Below are 25,909 nucleotides of genomic sequence, written 5' to 3' on the forward strand. Positions count from 1 at the left end.
GGGGATGATATTTTTGTCTTTAGTGTTAGGAGAAGGAATCCAATGAGCTAAATTTAGAGTAGCTATAGGCAAAACACTTACAAGAGGCTGGCACATATTTATCTCTTAACAAATGTGAGATATTAGTATTCAGATTACTCTTTGGAGGTTTCTAAAAGTAGACATTATACTTTAATGAAAAGGGGCTGGTCTGAGGTTCCGGGAATGTCTAAAGATAAAAGAGATGTGTGAGATAAAGATGACGTAGCCATCAGGTGAGGGGAAACATGAGCCAGTTGCTGTATCTTACAGCCCTGGAACAGCAATTGCCTAGCCAGGGCTGGGGTAGAGCCAAGGACCATCTTCAAGGGTGTCAAGCCATTTCATTGCCCTATGTCAAAATGGCACTCAACAATAGATACTAAATGAAATTTCCCTTCCCCATGCAAAATTCAATTCACATCTTCTCATAAATCCTGCCTGAGGCTCCTGCTACAATTTCCTGGGCTCCTAACCCCATCACAAGGTCACTCTGAAATTAGTTTGGAGGCGGTTTTCTCTGTGGCAGGCACGGCACGGTTGAATAAGGAATAGGGGGAAATCACGCTTGGATTTTTTGGACGATATTTATGCTTTAAAAAGAAAATCCAACTTCTGATATTATCAACTGAATAAGAATTTGTTAATTTTCTTCATTTTTATATGATTTTAATATATATCCTAAGATTATTACGTAACAGAATAAATCCATTCTAACTTATCTTACTAAAAGACAGTCAATGCACACCATATCTCATAAGCATTTCAGATATTTTTGTCGCTCCAATCCAATTTAGCATTGCATTCTCAAATGTAAACACACAAGGAAATGCTCAAAGTATGTAATTGCTAAGATAATCAGAATGCAATCATTTTTCAAAGACAGTCCTTTCCCCAAAGAGAGTAAACAATCTCATGAATTCCTCAACAGCTCCCCTTGCGCCAACCCTGGTTTCACTCTTGAAGAAAATGTGTACATTTCTCTACGGCAAGTTTGTAGCAGCAATAAAATAATTAAAACCCCCGCATATTTTTTGTAATTAATAAAACTAATATATGCTTATTGTAAACATTGGCAAGGGTCAACAAATGAAAGACTCTAGGATCTGTGAGTACAGACATTCTACTTCTCTGTTTTGTTTAACACTGAACTCAGGTACAACACAGTAGCCAGCACAGGGTAGGTTCCCAAAAAGGCTTATGGTTTGGATTCAGGAGAAAACAGATTATCACACATAATTTCACTGTTACTAAAATTTTGTCATATTTCACCCTTAGCCTTTTGATTATGTTGTGTGTGTGTGTATATATATACCAGTAAATTGAGAGCATTTTCTTGTGCCAATAAACCCTTGAAAACGCCATCTTATTGGCCCTGTTACATTCTGCTATGTTAACATGTTAAAGTCCACCCTTCTATCCTTACCTATTTGGCAGATTCCAAATTTTTTATTATTAATTAAAATGTGAAGACCATGCTTGTGTATAATATTTCTGATTATTTAGGATAAGTTCCTAGAACATAGGACCAAAGGGTTATTCAACATTTTAACAAATCTTGGCACATATAGGCACACTACTTTTTGATATGGGAAGTTAAATGAAGGCTTTCTGTTGTTCACACTTATATTCACGTGAAGTCGTAATACCACAGACTGTCCTCATTGGCAGCATAGAGAGGTTTAACCTCTTACATGTTAAAAATATTTTGTCCTTTACCGGTCTCAGCCTACTTTAAGAAACCCGAACTTCTTTTAAGGAAGGGGTCACTGATTTGATGGAATTCAGAGGTCTATGAACTCGCATGGGGAAAATGCATCTTTCTATTTTTATTTTATTTTAGCCTTACTGAAATTTAGCAATCCTTCAATAATGAACGCAGGTCGCCACAGAGTAGTGGTGACGGGACTTTTCACCCAGAGAAGTCGTGATGATCTTCATGTCAAATTGCATTTGTAACCGATATTTCAAAACAGATTCCACCCTGAGCACTTAACTGAAATCACGCCGGTCGTTAGGCGCGCTGCCGGGTTGCGTTTTCAGGGCTTTATTAAGGAAGCACATCATGGCAATTCAAAATATTTTGAAAAGTGAGTTTCAGTATAATCGCATTCCTATGAATTTTATTTTATGAAATTAAAAACATTATTCTGAGAAGATGCACAGGCGTCACCGAGCTGCCAAGACAATCCACGGCACCTGCTGGAAAGGCAGCAATGGAGCCATGGGATCCGGCACGCTTCCCAGTAACACCCAGCACACACAGGCAGGGCTGGAGGACCGTGTGGGTCACGGGACAGGGCGAGGAGATCCCTGCACGACTTTGAGAGCTTCAGCACACTAAACACTAAATGATACACGGTGAGACACTTAACGCCATTCCGTCTTCCTCTCAGCCCTTTGGATTCCCTTAAGGAGAAGGCTCAGTTCGGCGCCCAGCTGTGCTGCCTGCTCCTGGAAGACCTGCTGACCGTCCTCTGTAACCCGAGGAAGCCGGCTTCGGAACCACCCTGGAATTCAATAATATTGACTCTCTTCATTGTTTGATTTTGACAGGTCGCTTCTGATTCCAAGTGATCCTAGTTTTCTGTTTAGGGCAAGATAAACTCCCCTTTGAGTACATTTCCTTATATTCACGAGTGAAAGGAGTTCAAGGAGGAAGTGAGCAATCCCGCAGGTTAGACATAGACATGGTAAAAACTGTGAAAATAGTATGTTATTGCCAGAGGTTTGGGAAACCTGCACCAGCTTCAACATTTCTCTTCCATCAAATCCCTTCTGTTTAATGGTTGCAGATGAAACAACAATCTATGCACACAACCGTTTAGCTGCAGAAGATGAAAACATCTCCGTTTCTTCACACGGCCCCTTCAGAAACCCGTGTTGTGTCATTTCTTTTCAAGGGCTCCACATAAGGGTTCTCCATGAGGATCTGTTGGCATGAGCACCTACAAACCACACAAATGCTGTTCTTGCCACGTCCCCGTCGGCATCAGGAGTGGGCAATCAAAACCGCGCTCCACAAGCGTCTCGGGCTGCCCGAGTTCCACAAGGACGATGCTAAGCAGTTCCAGACAAAGACAACACCAGCGACTAAAACCGATGTTGACTGAATTGAAAGAATACCTTCTTATGCTGAGAGAGTCCCAGCTGATTTCTGCACGTTTTGAAATTGAGCCTGACACAATTACATCCTATACTGGTATCTGCCCACTATTGAAAAACCTGTCTTTCTCTGAAATATTTTAGAGTTTGGATTACAGTAAAGAGGTAAGTGATCTTGTAATGTGAGGTGAGGTCATCAATAGCATCTTATTTCTGTGGTATAAAAACTGAATCTACCTTAAGACAGAGATGAAGGATCTAGAGCCCTCCGCATTTAATGTCTGGGGTCTTCTGTTTAAAGAAATAAACCTCTTCAAAATAGTGAGATGAAAAAGCCTTTAATGCTGCTCATAATTAGAAAGGCTGGTCAGTGGATTGTATCTTCTACTGCTGATCACAAAGCATTTACATTGAAATTAAGGGTTCCTTTGAGAAGAAGTTCTAAAAACTTATAAAAGCGTATGTTTACACACAAAATAAAAGGAAAACGAAAGAGTAATTCAGAAAGAATTAAAGTAACCTGGTGCCGAATAACTTAGTGGATCCCAGTGAGAAGTTGAAAATCAATTAATTTAAAATGAGATCTAGAAATTGTATATGAATAGAATTACAAAATATGTCATCTCATGTGCCTGGCTTCTTTATCCATGTCTTTTCCTGCATAAGTAGGTAGTACTTTTTCATTGCTGTGTAGTATTCCATTCCTTAGATGTAACATAGTTTTTTTTATCTACTCACCAGTTGATAGACATTTGGGTTATTTCCAGCTTGAGCTATTATGGAAAAGGCAAAATTATGGATTCAGAAAAGAGACAAGTGGTTTCCTGGAATTGGGGCAGAAGTGGGGATTCACTGCAAATGGGTAAAAAGGGACTTTTCCGGTGATGGAAGTATTCTAAAACTACATTGTGGTGATGTGAACAACAAAATAAGTTTTCTAAAATTCACGTAACTGTACACTTAAAACGGATGAATTTTATGGTATATAATGTATAACTCAAAAGCTGTAAAAAACAGAGCTCTAAGTAGGAATATAAAGTCCCGTGCCCTTATGGCTAATTTCTCCAACTATGCCTAAGTTCAAACAGCACTCCTAAGAAGAGAAGGTATACGAGGCTAGCTGGTGACAAAATTAATCACCAGGGTTAAAGACTAAGAAGTCAGCAAGGAAACTTCTTGAACTCATCGGCACACAGCATGCAAGTTGAGAGCTGTTGGAGAAAGGCACTTTTAGAAATGATAGAAAATACAAAATGTATACATTTGAAAAATAAAATAAGACACCCTGTCCAAGAGAACAATAATCACAATAAAATTTTTAGAACATAAGAAACAAGATGATACTTTTCACAGTTGGACTGTAAATAAAGCTTCTTTGGATGGATCCCATAATTTTTCTTTTGTGTCTTTTTTTAACGTTCCGTGAAATACTATCATCTTTCTAAACCGTTCGCCAGGCCTTCAACAAACAGATAATCCAAACACATCACTTGTTCCATCCAGCTGAGCACGGCACGGAAATCTGGAGAGTTGAGGATATTTGGTAGGATGCTCAGAGTAAAGACTTGTCACAGAGAAGGAAGGCGCAGATCAGAAGACCGCGGAGGCCCGGACGGCTGCAGGATCACAAAGGCTGACTCTCCCAAAGAACTTTTCCCTTACCGTGAAAAACGGCTAAGGCTATTTAGGAGCTACGCAGAAATCTATGCACCTTTTTATAATGGACACTTATCAAAACAAATATGACTATAAATGTTCACGACCCTTAGCAAATATGAAAACATTTTTATATTTTGCATTGTGCATATATATTATGCATACATATATACATATAAATATAGACATGATACAGTTAAGATATAGATATGGATATAGATATAGAGACAGAGATAAAGACATACAGACACAGTTATAGATATAGACATGTAGGACTTTTACTGATAACGTTTTCCATGTTTAGAGAGGAGGATGCTAAAGACAATGCATGTGAATGTACACACAGACACACACACACACATGTGCACACACACACATTCATTGAAATTTCAAGTTCATAAATGTGCATGAAGGCAAATAGCAGCCCAGGGTTTTCTAGCTGGGATGTTATGTGTCACATCAGTTATTTTTGCTACTGCAGACATTTTTGGTCATTCCAGTGAATAAAGAGTTTTATCTTTCCTTGAAGCAATATATACTGGCTTGGTCGGACTCTGTGAAATCACAAACCCACAGAAACCAAACATTAGCCATGATCTATAACACTGGAGTGTGTTTATGAAGCATTTTGATGAACACCGGCAAGTGGCATAATCTAGTTATTGTTACTATTAGGTTATTATTTATGTCACATTTGCCAGTCCTGTAGCTCTAGCAGAAGCAGCAGTGGGGGTTTTCCTATCACAGTGCTCTGGAAATCCTACCCAAAGCAAAGGCGGCTCCCGCAAGGGAGGACGTGCGGCAGTAACTCACTGCTGTTCCCCGCTGAAAGTGGGCGTTAAATAATTTCACTCTAAATTTGGTGCTCTACTTGGAAATGGGAGATATTAAATACCAAATATATGGATGTAATAAAAGGAAGGCAACACGAGGGTAAATTAAGGCAAACCTCACACTTCCTGGTGCTACTGCATAATGGGATGGGGTGAGTGTCAGGAAGTGGTAAATGAGTCAGCCCAAGGTATAATTTCATAGAGAATTGGGCTCATAATTCCTCTTAAGTGGCATGCCATGCGCTTGAATTACTGCCGCCTCCTTTCTTAGGCTATATGTTTCTAACGGAAGCAATACAAATAAACTTACATTTCCTGGGACAAAACTCAGTGCTATCTTAGAAGATCCTAATGCCCTCTCCTCCAGGACACCTGCATGGCATCCTTGCACGCCTCCCCCTGAGTTTGTGTTGCAAACACTAGTCTTTTAAGGAGTGGCTATGTTTCATCCCATCTACATCTGGATTAACTCAGTATTTTTCTCCAAAACAACACATTTCTGTGGGTCTGTCTTAAAAATTACTTGGGTGGGAACATATCGTACATGACGTTATTCAAGTTTCCCACCTCTCTCAAGACTACATTTTCACGTCCATCTAATGTTGATATACATAAATAACAAGATCAATGTCATTCCTCGTAACTGCTGAATAAGATTCTATTATATGAATGCACCACTTTTAAATCCATTCACCTCCTGTTGGACATTTAGGCTATTTTTAACTTTTAGCTATTTAAAATAATGCACAAAGAACACTCTTGTACACATCTCTCCATGTCCACGGCTTAGTTTTTATCTAGAGTAGATGTATCTACAACTGTAATTTCAGGGTCGTATGGACGCGTGTTTTAGCCAGATACCGACAATCTCTCTCCTAGGTGGACAAACCATTTGACAATTCCTCCAGCATGTAGAGCAGGTCTGTGTTCTCCCTCACCCTCAGAAGAAATGATTTGCATGTATTTTTTTTGGCCAACATGATCAGGAGAAATGCTATTTAGTAGTACTGGAAACAATACTTCGGTCCGTTGTGTCTGTAACACAGAAGTTACTAAAACAAACTTGAATGGAAATGTTTCTGATAGAGTCTAAGTTTAAACACAATGGGAAAACCTTGCTCATCCTTGATAGAGACTCCACATACGACTAATGTGATTCATCTCACACTCTGGGAAATTTTCATTTAGACTCTGGAAATAAAACATAATCTTCTGTGACCTAGGAGGGCTTGGGTGTGTGTGCTGCACATACTGTATAGTCATTTGAACAATCTAAAAAAATTAATAGGTGGTTTTCTTTGAATGGTATTTTTGATTATTTCAAAGTGTGTCTGTTCACATGTAAGATTATATTTGATTCTCACAATAGCCAGCGAAGGCTGACATTATTATGCCAATATTAGAGAAGAGGATTTTTTAACGTTGTATTACCTCTCTGGTGAAATACAAGACGGCCAGCATAAAAATGAGAAATAAAGATTAGGTTTCCTGAATCTTACACTCATGCTTTTTCTACTCTTTATGAAGGAATTATCATTCAGAGGGTAATATGTATGACTATCATAATCCGCAAGAGTCAATGAGGAGGATATTGAAAGCATTTAAGGCATCAAAAAATCACACTTGCCACAGGCAAGACATAACATTTAGAACGTTATACCACAGTCTCGGGTGTTGTTGTTAAACTCAGGTTCTGAATGTCAGGAGAGTTTAATTGTCTTGCTGAAGACAGACTGCGGGAAAATATTTCTAATCAAATTATTACATCACTTAAAAAGAAAAGAAAAAAACTTCAAGACCTTTGTTTTCCATCACTTGCTGTGTCATCTTGACACAGTCAAGCAGCAGGAAAGTGCAATCATTAAGACTTTGCTTTCTACAGTAAAACTGAGCATTTTTAAACAATCTATAATATCTCCATTACAAGCAATTTTTGCTTGAAACAAAGAGAGGCCAGACTTTCTGGCTTCAAATTTTGGCAAGCCAGCAGATGGACAAAGCATCTAAAAATAACCAGTATTCCACTCAGCGCTTACAAGGACAAACATCCAGGACCCTATGAAACAACAATTTCCACAGTCACAGTGCATTACAGCTTTATCTTTTCCCTTTTCCATATGCTATCTTTTCCTAAATTCAAAAACAACCCATGTTCACTATGGGAATTTTCAGAAATACACACTGAACAAATAAAGGGGAAAATACGGATCACAAGTACTCTCGCCATTTGGGGATGGGCAATGGCAATTTCCTGACTGATATCTTTTCAATTTTTCCTGCCTTATATTTATTTAGAAACAAAATTGATACGATCTTGTAAGCTCTTTTGTCATCTACTGATTTTTATAACAGGCTTATTAAGATATAATTCATATGCTATAAAAATCACCATTTTAACAGGTACAATTCAGTGGTTTTTCCTTTATTCACAGAGTTGAAACAACCATCATCACTGTCTAATTTTAGAACATTTTTATTGCTTCCAAAAGAAGCCCCATATCCATTAGCTCTCACTCTCCATTCTGCCCTCCCCAGGCAGCCACTAATATACTTTCTGTATCTAAGAATTTGCCTATTCTGAACATATTATATAAATGGAATCATACAACACGTGGTCTTTTATGTGTGGTTTATTTTACGTGGTATAATGTTTTCAGGGTCATCCATGTTGCAGCACGATATCAGCACTCTCTCCTTCTAACTGCCAAATACTATTCCATTGTGTGGACAGACCACACGTGTTTGTCCATTCATCCTCTGGCTGTCGTGACTCACGCTGCAGGAACATCCGTGTGCGTGGTTTCTGTGTGGATATTTGCTTTCCGTTCTCTGGGGTAATAAGCAGTAGCGCTGGACCTCATGAGAACTCTGTTATCTCCACTCTCCACCTGTTCCTGTGGTCATTCTTCTTTTTTATACTCTGTTTGACTGGCTTTCAGGGATTTCTCTGTCTTATTTTCACTTCCTCGTTCTCGCTTCCGAAGTTTCTTCCCCGTCTCCAAAAGTTCTCTCTCCCCTCCACTGATTTTATTTCCATGGCAGCAGATCCAGTGGCCATTGTGTTTTTCACCTTCTGATGATCCTTCTTGTCCCAGATGGCGTCTTCTCCTGCTGGCTTGATCCATCTTTTATAATCCAATGCTTCTTTTGAATCTGAGAATGTTGATCAGTACTTAAAATCAGAATCTCTGCTTCATGTAGGAAATTCTGTCCTTATCGCTGATTTTTCAAGGTTTGCCCCAAACACTGTCTTACAGTGATATTTTCATACGTCTAGGGGTTTTCTGCCTGTTGGGGGAGGCTGCTCCCAAAGCTGTGCTCCTCGCCTGGTGACTCTGCCTGTGACAGTGACCTGTGCACAGAGGAGCTCTCGCTGGCTTTGACACGCTCAAGCCCACCCTGCCACAACCTACAGCCTCAATGAGGACTTAGCCCTGACTTTTAGCCTGGGTCTTCCACACTCACATTGCAGATCCTTCTCTTCTTATGCATATTTGAGATTGGCCATCTTTGCATGTTCCTTCAACCCAGTCCCATCCGCACTTTAACAAATATTTCCCTAACTTTCTAATATATGCATGCTAACTTTTCTAGTGCATTGCTAATGCTGGGGTCCTCCCACCCCTGTTTATTTCACTGGAAATTTCCATGGGAACCTGGTAGCATGAAGAAGATGGTTAAGTACTATATACTATTTCCATCATCCTACTGGAAATCCCACAATACTTATTCTTTATAAATTGCTGAGACAGAGGTTTCTGGCTGCCCAGGCAATCCAGTCTGCTCTTCTCTCTGTGGAACAGAAAACTGATTCTGACCTGGGCACACTGCTGCCTGTAATAAATGATGTTTCCCACTTTCCTTTGAAGTCTGGTGTGGCCATGTGATTAAGTCCTGACCAACGAGAGGCAAGAGAGGATTGGGGGTTGGCAGGAGTTTCCAGGAAATTTACTCAAAGAGATTGATCCAGCTGAGAAGATCTTTCCTGTCACTTTTTTTGGCCTGCAACATAGACGTGATAGCTGGCACTCCCGCAGCCATATTAATCGATGAGGATAAAAGCCATGCATTAGCATGATGTTGAAGAGAGACAGGTGCCTGAGACCATGATGGCACTGAGGAGTTGCTATGTCAGCCCTTCCTCCATCAGGGCTTCTTTATGTGCGAGAGAAATAAACTTCTCTCTTGCTTAAGTCACTCTTATTTGCATTAAAAATTAAATAATCAAACAGAATCCTAACAAACACAGTATGGGATATATTTATTGATGCCAGCATTTTCTAACTTTGAACATACATTCATGATTTAATCATATCTGTCTATATTTGAAACTTCACTTTTTATTTATGGCAGCTCATATCATTACTTAAATTATATTTGTTTTAAAATAAAACATATTACCTAGAATAAATGGAAAATCAGTATCGTATGAAATAAATAGATGATATTATGGGAAAGGATTAAATTCTAGCTATGTATTCTTGCCTGTCTACAATCTATTAACAAAGGACAGAAGCTTTAAAGACAAATTAGCCCCTAAAGGAGATGAACTTCTCTTCAATCAGCCGTCTTGCTGGAGAACTAAAAAGCATGTAGTTCCCATCATTCAAGTTTATTTAGTCCCATTTCTATGTGCCACCTAAAATCATTTAAGTAGCAACTGTAGTAAACTTTGGAAAACACTCATTTATGCAGAGAAGAGCAAAGAAATTTTTAAAAATATGGCTTTTGTTATACATTTATCTAAGTTTTCATAGTGCTATAGTGAGCAAGATTCTGAAAATGCAAAATGGAATTTGATGGACGGAGCAAAACTAATTATTCTGCTTCTGTTCCACAATATTTCCTGGCAATGCTTAGTCAAAACAGATCTGAGAGCTGTGATAACATTCCTATGTTAATACTGAAATGATAAGGTTTGCAGCAACCCAACTTCTTCAAAAAAGGAAGGATGTATTTCAACTTAGATAAGAGATCTTCACTCTTTCCCGTTGAGTTCATCACTCACACAAAAGTGTCTCTTTAATCCGTAAAATTACACCTGTCACAGTGGCTTAACTTCATTAACGCAACTTCGTGACTCATGGTGAATTATTAGCAACACAAAATCCATGACTCTCAAGCTAATGAAGACCGCCTCGTTTGCATTCCAATGATCAGATTCTGACTCTTAAGAATAACTGAAAACATTCAAAGAGAGTAGGAAGAATTTATAAAGCAAAAGAACTTCCGAAGCAAAACCTGCTAATACTAAAACATCCACTCCATAGTCCATTCTCCAATTATCCTTAGGATAAAGAGAAACAGATCTCCCACCAGTTCACTCACTCGCACAAATAGTGGGACGTGCCTGTTCTTTATTTGATTCCATAAGGACAGAAGTAACACGAAAAATTTTGAAGTGAGGATGAAAGTTGAATATAGTAATGAATATATCATATTCGAAAATGTCTATTTTAATGTTATACATTTTATTAAATGGTAATGCAGGCACACAGTTAAAAACATCAGAGTCCAAATGGTTCACAGTAAAAAGCAATTCACATTCCGGCTTCTCCCCCAACTTTCCAGTTTCCCCCAGGAGAAATCATTGTTGACAGTCCCTCTGCTTAGAAAGTAGCTTCTCTGTGTTTTCCTCAAACGGGGCTTCAATACACACATATGCACACAGTTACACACCTCACCTTTTTGAACAGGATATTGGAGACCATTCAGTATGTGTCCTTACAGATTTGCATCATCGTATATATATATATAGTAACAGAGATATGGTCTAATTCCAGAACTTTATTAAACAAGTATTTATGGAGAGCCCCAGACGTGTGTACTGGACACTGCTGCAGGCACTGGAAACACAGCTGCGAACAAGACAGACAAGGTTCCCAAACCAAAAAAGTGCCGTTCTGCAGCTCCTCACTAAGCAAAGCCATCCCAGCGTCAGTCTGAGAACTGGATTCCAAAAGAATAAAATAAACCTCTGCATCAACATGTGTGTATATATAAAACACATTAAAACGTACATGTATATACATGCACATAATGAAACACCTACATCATATACAAATATATGTGCTATACACTGATACTTTCTATATTTATACTATATCTACTGTATATACATATATAGCATATTACATACACAGACACATACTATATGTATTTAACATACTATATACATACATATATATTATCTAAATATAAACATAGATAATACGCTATATATGCATATATAACATATTATGTACACAGACACATGTAAGTGTGCGTGTGTATGCTGTTTTCCATCTTCTGGACCCACTGTAGGAAACAGAACACTGACATCAGAATCTACAAAGGGATAAGGCACATGCTCCATAGAGAATGCATGATGCTATCAGGACTTTGATGGGATAGCCTGATATTCCGCTCAGGGTACTTGTTTCTTAAAGAAGATACTGAAAGAATCTTCAGATGAAAGAACAAAAGGGCAAGTGTTATTCTGTTGCACGTTTTGATATGTTCTGGAGATGCTGACTTTCCATTCCTTCCGTCCCATCTAAAGAACTGTTAACACTCCTTGGAAGGACATGTATTATTTGATCCATAAAAAGGAAGCTTACACCTGAATGGGGAGGAACTCCCCTTGGAAATTCTCCTTAATTCTTCTCCACGCCCAAGGTGAACTGAACTAACTCTTAGCCAGAATTTCAAAAGAAAAAAGAAGTCCAAATCCCTTTACATTTCATAGATAACACAACAGCATAACAGCCACCGCTACTAAGAATAATCCACAGAGTAGACGGCGAGAAAGAGAACAAGCCCAAACAAAAGCACGGCGGTCGGGATCCTTTCCCCGAAATTCCTCCTCCTCTTGTGTAAGGAATAAAACATCTACCTATCTATCCATCCTTCCTAATTTTTGCTGAATTCACAACACAAAAGAAACCTTTTACGGAGGCGATACCTTATTGCCAAATCATGACCCAGACATTTGAGCGTGTGCGAACTTGCAGGTTCACTAAGTTAACCAGCGTGGTGGACGATCGCGACATAAACATCTAGGGAAGAACTCACATACAGATGCCTTCTTTTCCCTCCTGTTTGCTCTACAAGGAAATCTTCAAAAAGAATTTTTGAATCATCAGTCAAAAAAGGAAAGACACAAATCAGAGCTGGAGAATTGATAAGCCAAATCCAAGAGCACCAGTGTGGAGCCAAGGAGCACAGAAGGGATTCCGAGAATCATCCCCAAAGTGGCATCAAATGCTCCTTGAAAATGAACTCAAAAAAGTGTAATAGCTGTCGGCTGAGATTCATGACCTCCATATTAGAATAAATAATGGAAAATAAACATTCTCTCCAAACATCTAGCTATGAAGTTTAAAACTCTGACTCCAGAGATAATGTGCTACATACCTGGCGTTCGTCCATTCGTTCTTGTTTCAATTTCCAGTGCTACAAAGAGCAAAAAGCAACCAACGTAAAAGTGGTAAAAATATGCGACCAGACTAGGAATTCTGCAGAGCCACAAATGAAGTTTCAGGAAACAGGATGAAACAGCAGATAGTTGGCCGTACCATTGGAAAATGCCTGCAGACAAATACCAGCAACACGCCACATTTAAAGCCACACGGCGACCGTGGAATGCACCCGTGTGGCAAGAGATTAACGCACTCTCATTTTTAACACTTGCAAAATGAGTCATTTTATCAGAGAAGCCCAGACTTTCAGTTCACCTAATAATATGAATTAGAAAGAGGCCATGTTGAAGTGTAACATCACTTGTAGATAAATTCCATCTGCACGGAGTGGTCCTTGCAGGTGACCCAGAGCTGTGTTAGGATTTTAAGTGAGTTCACTGTGAATAATAGCTCACCTTTCCCAAATGAAGGATTCCATCCGTCTTACCTCAAAGCACTAATAATATAGATGAGGCATGCCAAATGCAAACCACAGTGAAAATGGTTGTTAGCAAATCTGGGAAAACGAAGCTGCTGTTGCGGCTAATGTGAATCTACTGCAGGCCACTGGGACTCACCTGTTTTCTGGGCCAGTTGATTTCTTCTGACAAATGATGACAGCTGGTGCATACTTCCCAGTATAATCCACGCTCTCCTTGACGTCCCAAATGGAAGGGCTGCTGGCTCTCACGCCAACGATGCTCACGCCTTTCTTCACCTTGGCCCTGTGGGAGAGAGCGAGTGCATAGCTGAGACAGTGCTGGGTTCTGGGGTTACTGCTGGTTCTGCGAACACCGTGAACTTAACTGCCCCTCGTTGCCTGGCAGGTGTAAGCTTATGCTTAATAGGATTTAATCACATATTTGCAATCACCTTCCAATCCATCTGTCCTAATTTTTCCCCAGTTATTCTTACCTTTAACAGAGGAGCTAGTAACAGTACCCTGACAGTAGGCAAGCATCAGATACACAATACTGTGTACAAAGAGTGACACTGTGTTAGCGGATAGGTTTAATTTTTAAAAAAGAACTAGGGGCCAGCCCAATGGTGTAGCAGTTAACTTCGTGTGCTCTACTTCTGTAGCCCGGGGTTCACCAGTTCAGATCCTGGGTGCAGACCTGTGCACTGCTCATCAAGCCATGCTGTGGCAGGCATCCTACATACAAAGTAGAGGAAGATGGGCACGGATGTTTGCTCAGGGCCAGTCTTCCTCAGCAAAAAGAGGAGGATTGGCAGTGGATGTTAGCTCAGGGCTAATCTTCCTAAAAAGAAAACCCCTAAAGTTAAAACCAAGTAGAAAAAGGAAATGAATTATAACTTCAAAATTAAAATTGATAATAACAAGGCACATTTGTTGAATGCGTCCTCTATGCCAGGCACTGATGGACATTTCATCTGTATTACTTCATTTCCCAAGCAAAGTTCCAGTCCAAAATGAAGAGGCTCCCATCCAGACAGGTTAGGGAATAATGATGGCCCATAGGAAAAGGGAGGTGCCGAGACGTGAACACATCCGTCTGCTTCTGTTTTGCTCTTCCCACTACGTAGTCATCATCAATGTCATCACCATCACACAGCATCATCATTACTAATACGTATTGATTAATTAACCATAAGGCAAACATGCTTCTAAGTTCATTATAGTTTTATCCTCTTTAATTCTCCCCAATGCCCTATGAGGTCAGTACCAATTTAATTCTCACTGAGCAGCTGAGAAACCTGGGGATCGTGCAGCCCATGAGCAGGTGACCCAGGATTTGAAATGGCTCCTACCCCCAATGCGGGTCGAACCATGCTCAGTGCTTTCCTTGGCTTCACATTAAACTTTCTAATGCTCAAGCCACTTCTTTTGATCCCACTCACACCCTCTGTCACACTCAACAGTGGTCAGCACGTGTCATGAGATCTAACATGTACTGAGACTTTAGATGAAGACATATTTACCACAGCAGGTGCGCTCTCCACCACAGACTTTGCTTATGATTTCTGTCCTCCATTCATTTATTCCTTCCTTCATTCATTCCCGGAAGGGATTAGATGATATGTGTACAGGTTTTTCTCCAAGATACCAGTGACTTCCTTCCCTACTGAGAAGCTGCATGAGTGAGAAAGGAGGACCCACAGCAGAACTGGTTTCCTTGTATGTCCTTAAGTTTCTCTAAGAAATTCCAAGTGAAAAACAACTATGGGATGGAAGGTGTACAGTAAAAGGACAATGCAATAACTGAAAACCTTTCGATGTATGAACTGCCTATGTGTTTGAAAAAGTCATGTTTCCTCCTGAGCAAAATATGAAGAGCTCTGAAGCAAGAAGACTGGGGGACAAACGGGGAGTTTGCTGGGTGACGGGGTAGAAGAAGATGCCAGAGGCAGCCTCTGGGTTCCCTTCTCCAGATCCGTGATGGCTGCGCCTGTACGAACACAGAGGCGATGCCGCGGATCCCGAGCCCCGGGGAAAATCCTCACTCTTACTCCCAGGAGACGAGCAAGCAGGGAGGGGACAATAACTGGGACTGGGGCTTGGAGAGTAAAGGAGGACTTGCCTTCCCCGAACATTAAGAACACTATTTCCCGTAAAGACAACTTTCAAACACATTGTGCAGAAGCAGCTCACACAGCAGGTCTGAGAAGGCCGGTCCTAGAAAGCCCTGCGTGCAAGGCTGACCCCTGGTCTGGCGTCTGGGAACTTGGATTTCGGGAGGGCTCCCTCCATTCCGTGATGAGAGGGGCTCACTGTGCCTGATTGTTTGTACAAACAATGTAGTTTATGCTGGACCCCCGCTTTCTTTCTGGCACCCCAGAATTAGGGTGCACACCTGGCAGACGGTGCCAAGGTGACCAGCCCGCAGTAAAAACCCTGGGTTCCTAGGCTCAGAGGAGCTGCCTAGCTAGACGACACTTCACTGCTCATTGCTGGAGGAATGAAGCACGCCCTGTATGGCTCCAGCAGGAAGGGACTTGGCAAGCCCACACTGGTGTCCTCCAGATGTCCCCCCCTGGGCCTTTCCCTTTGGCGAATTCACTTTGTGCCCTTTCGCTGTAATAACTCTGAGTCATGATTAGGACTGTACGCTGGGTCCTATGAGTCTTCTTAGCAAGTCCTCATACCCGGGGGTGGTCCTGGGGACCCCGACACACACACTGATTTGACTGTTCTACAAAGAGAAGAGGAATCACTCTCATGTGTGGCCCTTGGTGTGCAAGCTAGCATTTATAGAAGGTGAGCACCACGCATAGCATTGTTTCTAGAGGAAAATAAATAAATAAAATGTTTTGTGTTGCAGACAATCATCGTGCAGGCCAACATTTTGAATGAAGTCATTTATAAATTGGGAACTGCATGCACAGGCCAGAAAGCTGTCTGACCTTCTAGATCCTCAGGTGAAACCTGCGGGGGAATAAGCTACGATTCCTGCCTTGCAGGAACTCAGTTAAATTGTAGGCAACCAAGATGAGGTGATGAGAAAAAGTTCAATTCGCTGTGGACAGCTACGATTCTACTAAGATGAATTCTAAGGGCTGTCCCAATTACTGTGCATGGGAATTTTATTGAATCAAATTTGCTTTAAATAAATAGGTCATCAACCTGGATTTGGCAATCTTTTTTACTATAGAGGAGATATCAGTATATAAGCCTTTTCTGATATAGAATGGGCTCATATTTTTCTTATATTTTATTCATAAGTAGGTCATTTGGAATTCAGATAACGCTTCTCCAATGAATCATTTTTAAGTTCTTAGGAAAGAAGACGATTGCTTCTTTAACCCATGAAGTACCCAATATCTGATGCTAATAATTCTGTTGCGGCTACATGAAGCTATGACTTATAGTATTATTTCAAAGGGAAAATTCTTTATGAAATTTAGTGCAGGACACTAGGAAGTTGTCTTTCATAGATTCAGAATATTTCCATAAGGGAAGACACATTTCTATACCATAATTCAGACGTTCTGAATTGGGGAAGGTCTCCTTGCTCAAGAAATGTCACTGAATAGTGTGTGTTTATTAAGGATGAATGTATGCAAGAAACTGGGTGGCTATTCCTCAGAGACATATCTATGGTATTTACTGAGTTTGCACTGAGTTAATAATTCTGAAACGCTAATCTCAGAGATGTAAGTGGCAGTGTTTTGGAGCCATTAAGATAATTCTTAGAACATGTGCAGTGCGGCTTCACTGGGTCTGAAGCAAATGCTAATTCCTTTCTTTGTTTATGACAACTGAGTTACTTACATTCATTAATGGAAGTTTTATAACCTACTTGTGGTTCAATAAATACAGGTTACACTGACAGCTTCATCACACAGAGATAAACACAGCACTTGATTTCCAAAGACACTTTGCTGTATATTTATACTTGATCATATGTTTACCATAGTGATGGAGGAAAAGCCATAATTTCCCCCCATACTATGCACATGTCCCCTGGAGCAGTATAAATAAAGCCTGCTTGCATTAAGGGTATATTGTGTTTTTAAAACATAATAGAGCTATGGTATACACACACACACACACAAACATATATATACACTCATATAAACACACACATATATCTATATACACACATACATATATACACACACTCAGACGTATACACACACACGTGTGCACTTGTGTGTGTGTTCCAAGTACAGTATCCAGTAACATCATTGAAACAGCTAGTAATCTGGGCTCAGAACTGTGGTGCATGTTTGTTGTTTTTGCTCCCCCACATCCAATCTCTCATATTCTGGGTAACAGAAGGATGCAGCACACTTACAAGTGGTGTATGTTTGGTTAAGGGCAATCTTTCCAATTAACTGGTGGAAACTTGTATTTCCCCATCGGTTCAAAATCCAACAAAACTCCTTTGGGTCAAAGCAAAGCTTTTTTGAGTTTCTCCCTGTCTCCTTACTTATTTACTCTCATTAATTGTGGGAAAGAATAAAATAAGCTCTGTTTTCTCATACGCAGTAGCTATACTATTATATTTTGCAATCACTCATTGCTTCTAATTTCTAATTGACCAGGAACAATTTATGACAGTACCAATTCCCACCAAGACCACACATTACACAGCACAAAACATTTTTTTATTTTAAGAAGGAATTTCAGCCCCATCCCTGTGCCTCGGCCCTGCCCTGGCCAACAATTATGTTAATGTGCTTGTTTATGATGCTGTTAGCAGTTCTTTGTGAATCGAGTCCCGCTTTTCCCTCCATGTGGCCCTGGGCCCTCTTTCAGTGCCTGGAATATACCTGCTAAGTCTCTTTGCATGGCTCTGGGACTGTCCCAACAGACACAGGCAGAGACCAACAGTGCCACAGAAGAGCTGATCCTAGTGAAGATAACAATCTAAATTAGCAAGTTCCAAATACTTTTTTATCATGCAGTTATACCAGTAAATTATTTTTTTAGTATTCAACCTTAATATAGGCATATCTATTTATCAACTTTATACTTTGAGTATTGAAATAATACGTGTGCTATAAAACACACAAATATACATAAAAAATGATGAGATTACAGATAAACACGTAGAGTCTTAGTTTTTCCTCATCCCAATGAACCATCTTGCACACCCTTGGGGTGCACGCCCCCAGCTTGAAGGAGTTGCTCTAGTGCACCGGAACCTTTAATCCCTGAGCAGGGGCTGAATGCACACGATGAGCAGAAGTCGTGTTCTCATGAGGCAGGTAAATGAATGTTTCCAAGGAGCTTAAATGCTCCTGCCGCCTCTTTGTGCTCAGTCTTCATGAGGATGAAGGAATCTGTTTTCACGCTCCATTTTTCTGGTAAAGTTAAATACAGACTGAAGGCCAGTCACTCCCGGGCAAACCATTCTTGGTGTCTTGCCATCAGGGAGGCACTGCCCGTCCCAGAGGGACACGCGGAGCTGTGTTGCACAGTCCGGCTGTCAAAGGACCACCGCACGTGGGAGATAAAGGAGCGAAGATCAAGCGTGGAGGGCAGCTCGTTCACAGCGGGAGGGGAGTCTCCAGGACCCCAGTGGGAGGAGCCAAGAGTGGAGGGACAGCGGCGCCTGGCCTCCAGAGCCGAGAACAGTTCTCAGCAAGGGGTGGATTAATCGTTAACTGGAAAGCACAAGCTGAACTGGGGATGGCCACTCGAACTGTGAGCGCGGGCCTCGTGCACGGGGCAGCTGCCAGCTGCCACGCAGTCCTGGTGCTGCCAAATCTTTACGATATCGAAGAGAGGCCAGAAATCCTCACTATTACAAGAAATTCCAAAATTTTACAACACTGTCCTGGCCAAACAAACCATTCGAGGATTGGAAGCAGCCCCATGGCATCAGGTTGTGACTTCTGTTGACTGGAACGTACTAAGTTAAATCTATTCCGAATGAGCGGACGCATCAATGAGCGATGTGAAACGTCCCGTCACCTCTGGGGCATAATTGAGGCATGCGAGCATCGGATGAACTTACACCTGCGGGCCCCCTCCACATACACACTTGAATAATAATAGCTGTCTTACTTTTGTCTTGATTAAGTGGATGGAATATGCTCATTGTAGAAAAACAATGAGTAATCCGCAAAGGTGTAAGGAAGAAAGTAAAATTGACCTGAACTCTCATCACGCTGAACCTTAACGATCAATACTTTAGTCACCATCTTTCTATGTCCTTCTTTATTCACGCCTCATCTGTAATTTTATATAAATAAGGTCATGCCCAGGACTCCCATAGGGCCATACAAAAATGTCCTGACCCACCCCAGGAAGCACCATTCATATAGATTATAATGTGAAGAGGGCCTCCTCGAGTTGAGCAATGCACAACCTGCACAACAGTATGCAGCAGCCTTGATTATATTAAACACGCTGCTTTATTCACAGATCATCCTGGTCTCTTCTCGACCAGCCCCAGGGACAAATACAATGGCATACAGCAGGAGCTGGGCTGGCCACCTCCCACTCCGGAGAGCCCAAGGAGGAGAAAAGACAAAGCAACATCCTGACCCAAAGAGAGAGCAACATGTGATGGCAAGTGTCCTGCCGGGCCGGCTGCTTGCTCTGAGGACCTCCTGCGACTCCTGGGCCTGGATGAGGCAGCACTTTTCATTCCATTACGCCCGGCCTGTGGGCTTTCTGCGCCAGCTCAGACAGATGCTCAATGGCTTTTAAACAGTGATCTTAGAGCTAATTGCTTCCTGCACATAATCTTTAGTCTTTCCCAGCACCTGGTTCTCCTTCTGACTCAGTTCATGGGAAAATCCCACAGGCCAGTCTTTCCTAGGAGCGCAAGGGCAGAACCGACATGTAATTAGTAGAAACAGGACAGAAGGGACTGCACACCAGATGGGAACGTGCCAGCATGATGAATATGGACGCCAACTGTCAGAAGCCCTGGAGGGAGTGATCCTGCCTTCCCCACCCCCCCCCCAAAATCTTTGGCTATAAATAACTGAACCAGGAAATAAAAATAATGCATAATCTTTGGTAAGACAAACCTTACTTTGTCTTTGTTACTTTGTTACTTTGTTTGTTATTCGATCATTTATTCACTCAACAAATACTTTCTGAGTTCCACCTGTTTTCCAGGCACTATTCACAATACTGGAAATGCAAATAAGAACAAAACATGCGTGTTTCCTACAGACACAGAACTAACATCTTAGCGAGAGAGACAGAACACAGGCCAACACACACACACACACACACACACACACACAGTTATCATGTTGATATGTTCTATGAAGAAAAAGAAAGAAATTCAAAGGGATAGAGTGCCCAGCGTAGGGTGGCTATCTTAGAAAGACTTAACTTATTTTCTTACTCACATGCCTGCCAAATGGTAAAGCCAGCAATGAAACCACATGTGCAGGCAGAAGGTAAATGTGCACACACACAGGGATGTCTTCTAAATTTGACTTGCTCTTGCCTAGCACGTGAGTAGGGAGGAGCCTCTCGTGTTCCTGCTGAAAATGGTCAGCCCACCACCCAACAGTCAAGGACGCTGTTTAAATATTCCACAGCTTATTATGCGAGACCAGTGTTTATGGATTCATGGGGATCATCATGACCCCATGCAAACCAGTAATTCTCACTTGGAAAAACAAAGTCTTGATATAGACAGCATCCCTGAGCACAACCTCCCAGTAAACGACGGCTGAGTTGGAGGGGGCAGCAAGAGAGGGCAGAAGACGCTCCCTGGCTCATCATCGTTTCTAGAAAGACAGGTCAAGTTATTAGCCTCATTGATACTAAGGCAAAAATGACGCCACTCTCTGCCCTGCCCATGCGTCCGGGATTAGATGGAACCACCTCATTCTCTAAACGCTATTGAATCTCCCATCATGGGGTCATCCAATAAATCAACAGACATGCAAGAAAAAGTCCTATCCTTTGTTAAACACAATGAATTCTGTAAGATACACTATGCCAAGTCCTTAACATGGTGTCTGATAGAAAATAAATTTTAGCCATTGTTATTATTATTATTTCCTGTGTTACATGGAAACCTTGATGCCTGACTATTTTAAATCAACTTTCACCCTCACCCATACAATTTCCATCCATCTATAGCCAAATCACCAGCCAATCACCAGCCAAAGCCCCAATTCTTCTAAAATAAATAGAACAAAACAAACACAATCTTCGCATTCCGGTGGGAGACAGAAGATGCAGACTCAGAGCTCACGTTGGCTCTAGAAGTTCCATATTTCACCAGGACAATAATCCCAGCCAAGCAAACAAGATGAATATTTATAAGAAAACCAGATCCGGAGTGGCTTTCCCAGTGACTCGCTCTCAGAACACTCGGCTCCCTTCCCTGTTCCCAGGGCACGGCAGTGTGCTGCGGGCTGCGCGGCGTGGGCTTCCCAGGGGGTGGGACAAGACCTAATTTTATTGTCTGTTACAAGCCCCAACCTCTAATTTCACCTACAGCTCATAATAGAACCAGACTGCTGTTTTCTCCAGGATTCAAGGTTACCAGTGTTTTAGAGGGATCGTTTAAATATATTTCTTCAATTAAGGAAAACATTCTAAATCAAAACCAGAACCACGGTTAACAAACTCACATTTCAGGGGCATCTTTTGGGAGGTTGTTAATTTTTAATTAACCTTTTTGTCATCGAGAAAATAAGACAGGCACGTTGTAAATGTTCAAATGTTACAAACGGGGATACCTAAAGAATTCTCCCACTGCAGACTTCTCTTCCCCAACTTCTCCCCAGTTTAGCACACATTTTCTGGGAGATCAACTTATTTAGACATGTAGATTTTTTAAAATACCAGTGGCAACACGCTGCACACACTTACACTTAAAAACATGTCTTGTAGGTACATCCATAGCAGTGTTTATAGATCCGCTGAATTCTTGATTCACAATTGCAGACTACAGTCAGGCGTTGCTTAATGATGGGGACACATGCTAAGAAATACATCTTTAGGAGATTTCGTCATGGAGTCCATCATGGAGTGTGCTTACACAAACCTAGATGGTACGGCCTACCACACACCTAGGCCCTATGGTACTAATCTTATGGGAACACCATCATATATGTGGTCCATCGTTGAACGTACGCCATTGTGTAGGTATGTATTTAAACAAAATCTAATTGACTGGTGCCCATCTGATGGACAAATAGGTGGGTCATCCTCCTAAAAATGGGGGTTTCCAGATGCAGAGGATTGGTTAGAAGGACGGTAGGAAAGTTAATCCCACCATCTTGTGTCCCTAGGCAAAGGGACACCTTGACTGACTAAGAAGAAAGTCATTTACCCAGAAATGCACAAGGGGAAACACAGTAATGCATTTCAAAAAATTATCACCTCTCTTATTTTACAAATGAGAAAACCAAGATTTAAAAGACGTTAGAAAGACCAGATATTTCCTTAGGCCGCCTGAGTGGCCTGTTGGGCGTGTGAAGGAATAGAAGCACGTATGACACTGTGCTGTCACCTGCTGGGTGTGGCAGCTGGTCGGACTTCTCTTCCAGGCACATGGCAGGATTCACATCTCCATCCCTCTGGAGTTAGGTGAGGTCACGTGGCTTTGTTCAATGAAATGTGAGCTGCAGGGACATGTGTCACATTCGGCTGAAGCTTGCAGAGGTAAAGCTTTGTTACATTGTCTTTCCCCTCCACCCCAGGGATTGTAAATGTTCCAGGTGGTGGCTGCTCCATCCTCTGGGCCTCAGCTGAGTGCAAACCAAAGCAAGGAACCCGGGAGATATATAATGAAAGACAAATAAAACTTGCAGCTTCAAAATCCTGAGGTCTTGGGGTTATTTGTTACTGCAGCATAACCTAGACTTATACCATCTCTCAGTGAAATCCTCTGACTCTTTTCCTAGTAGCATCTAAACTAAAAGTTTGAGTGAGAATTTGTGGATGTTTACTGAGCCCTGATTACATAAGCAACAGACTGACCTGGTGGCTATTGGAAAGATTTACTCTTTGTGTAGAACAGAGATAATTTTCCAGATTTTATGGCCCTGGGTAAAAAAACAGAAGACATGCTCCATTTTTTTTTTTTTTTTTTTGAGGCAACCAACTATTATTCCACAAGGATGTGTTTTCCTATATTTTTATATTAAAAAAAAATCCTGCTAGAGAATCTTGTGGACTCTGTAGCCTTGGGAGCTGAAGGAGGGGGCTTCAGCCCTCTGCCTTCGTGTGTAAAATGGGGTTTATTTCCTGAGGGATGGGTCAGTGTTCCTCCTCTCCGACTACACCTGGAAAGTGTTCTCTCTTGCGATAAGTCCTCACACTCTTGACTTTGACCAAGGCCTCCTACTTGGCAGCACGCTTCTGAACCAGCTCCTCGTTGACATCACACCGCAGCGCTTAACAGCCCATATGCGGTAATGCTGTTATTTGTCAGCAGCCAGCTGTTCCACTTTCTACAACACTTAAGTAACAATTTCACAGCCATTACCAGACTGCCATAATGACACTGACTGAAAGCTGAGTGCTACACTGATTATAAACCACAAAGAAAGCCAGGGGAGGTGAAGACAGACACTGATAAATCAGAAGGGACGGCTGCACATTTTAATTGATTGATTTAAATCCCCACTCAGCTTCCTTTTCTTCACTTCAGTCCACTTGGTGTGTAGCAGATATGGCGGGTCTTATTTCCCAAAGATGACCACCGCTGCATCTCTCTCGTGTCCCACATGCTCCTCCTATCCCATGACTTTGTCTTTCCGCCCATCAAGGAGGAAGGCTTGCCTCTACAATGGAGGTGATGCTAGGACACTTACGAGATAGGTCATAAAAGGTGAGTCACTTTCCAGCATCTTCATCTGACGCCTGCATTTAGAGCTCTGAGCCACCATGCAGAAGCAGGAGTCCACCACGCTGTGAGGAAGCCCCACCACTAAGTGGGGCCATGAGCAAGTGATCTGGGTGACAGCCCCTGCTGAGGCCCCAGGCGAGAGCCAGCCTCCACCACGGGTCATGTTCGGAGTGAGCCTTCAGAGGATTCCAGCCATCAGTGGTCTTGTCACCTCTGTCCAGCCTTCCTGGAGCAGAGACATCTACCTTAGATACGCCCCATCCCAATTCCTGACCCCCAGAATCCATAAACATAAGAAAATGGCTGTTTCCTAGAGCAGTAAGCTTGGGGTGGTTTGTTATGCAGCAAGAGAAAGTGGAACAACAATGTTCTGACCCCAGACTGGAAAATCACTGCCCACCTGTCCTTGGTTCTTATCAGAGGCCAGGTTCTCCACCGGCAGGTAACTCCCTCAGAAGTCACAGATAGCAGCTTCTGGGCTGAACTTAACCTACAAATCTCCTGTCTGACATACGTTATTCCATTTTGACAATTTGAAGCAATATTTTAAAGTTAAGACATTTCCTTTAAAAATCTAGACTTTGGGCTTGTCTTGAAATGCAGCACAGTATTACTTGATCTGCTGGCTTTAACTGCACCAATCAGCTGAGGCTGCGACCTTTCAGCAGGGCACATGGTCTTCAGTTTGCCCTGGTCCCCACCACCCGCTAGTGCTTCTCCAAGTACAAACATCTTTATTAGACCCAACCTGGACTTTTCACTCAATTTTATTACCTGCCGGTCCCCTGAAGGCAGATGAGTTTGAGACCTCCGCTTTTTTTGCTCTTAGAATTAACTAAGGGTCTGCAGTTGCTATTGTATTAGTAACTCCAGATTCTAATAGTTTAATTACAGTCCCAAGACTACAGAACAAAGAGAACGCAACATCCTTTGACGTTTTGGTTGGGGTGAGGAATATATACTGCTAAGATGGAAGAAATCAAGGTAAGTCCTCTTCTAACTGCAAAGTCCTTACACATAGTGAGGCTTCTCTCTTGCTCTAAATTCCTTCACAAAAGATTGTAAAACAGTATGTCTATTGAGATCTGACAGTAAATTAACAAACTGTGTTCAGAAAGAAACATCATATAGAAATGAGGAAGGTGAAGCCATGTGCTATGTGGACAACCTCCAATAGAACTGTTTAAATTTATGTAGATGGGCAAGTGAAAGGCTGAGTTTGCAACAAGAAAGTAACACTGTAACTGTGCTTTCTCCCATATTCAATTCTATCTACCCATCTGTCTATCTTTCTGTCTGTTGTCTAGCTATCTATCTATTCATCTACCTACCTATCAACCATCTATCTATCTACCTATCATCAATCATCTGTCTATCTACCTATCATCTACATCTATCTATCATCTCTAGTGATTAACTGCTTCCCTTTTAGCTTCAAGCATGCTCTGTAAGTCACCCTCTCTTTTCTGAATCAAAAATCCTGCTACCTTGCCCATCTATTACCACCTTCTCTTTACCATCATCCCTCACAAAAGGCCTAAAAAAAATGTGGCCATTTATTGAATTTGGTATTTCCCAGCAAGGACCTGTCCTTTATTGAGAAGAGAAA

At 41.5% G+C, this 25,909-nt stretch overlaps 1 protein-coding gene across 2 annotated transcripts in view; it reads right to left on the reverse strand.

The window, feature by feature from the left end:
• The window catches only part of TMEM132D (transmembrane protein 132D), a 596,559-nt gene that overhangs the window by 320,114 nt on the left and 250,536 nt on the right, over positions 1–25,909 (reverse strand). For both annotated transcript variants that reach the window (XM_070275109.1, NM_001433547.1), the window contains 1 exon segment: positions 13,630–13,776. In XM_070275109.1, the coding sequence (XP_070131210.1) occupies positions 13,630–13,776 (147 nt within the window).

This window comes from Equus caballus, chromosome 8 (assembly GCF_041296265.1).
Source record: "Equus caballus isolate H_3958 breed thoroughbred chromosome 8, TB-T2T, whole genome shotgun sequence".
Classification (NCBI taxonomy): domain Eukaryota; kingdom Metazoa; phylum Chordata; class Mammalia; order Perissodactyla; family Equidae; genus Equus; species Equus caballus.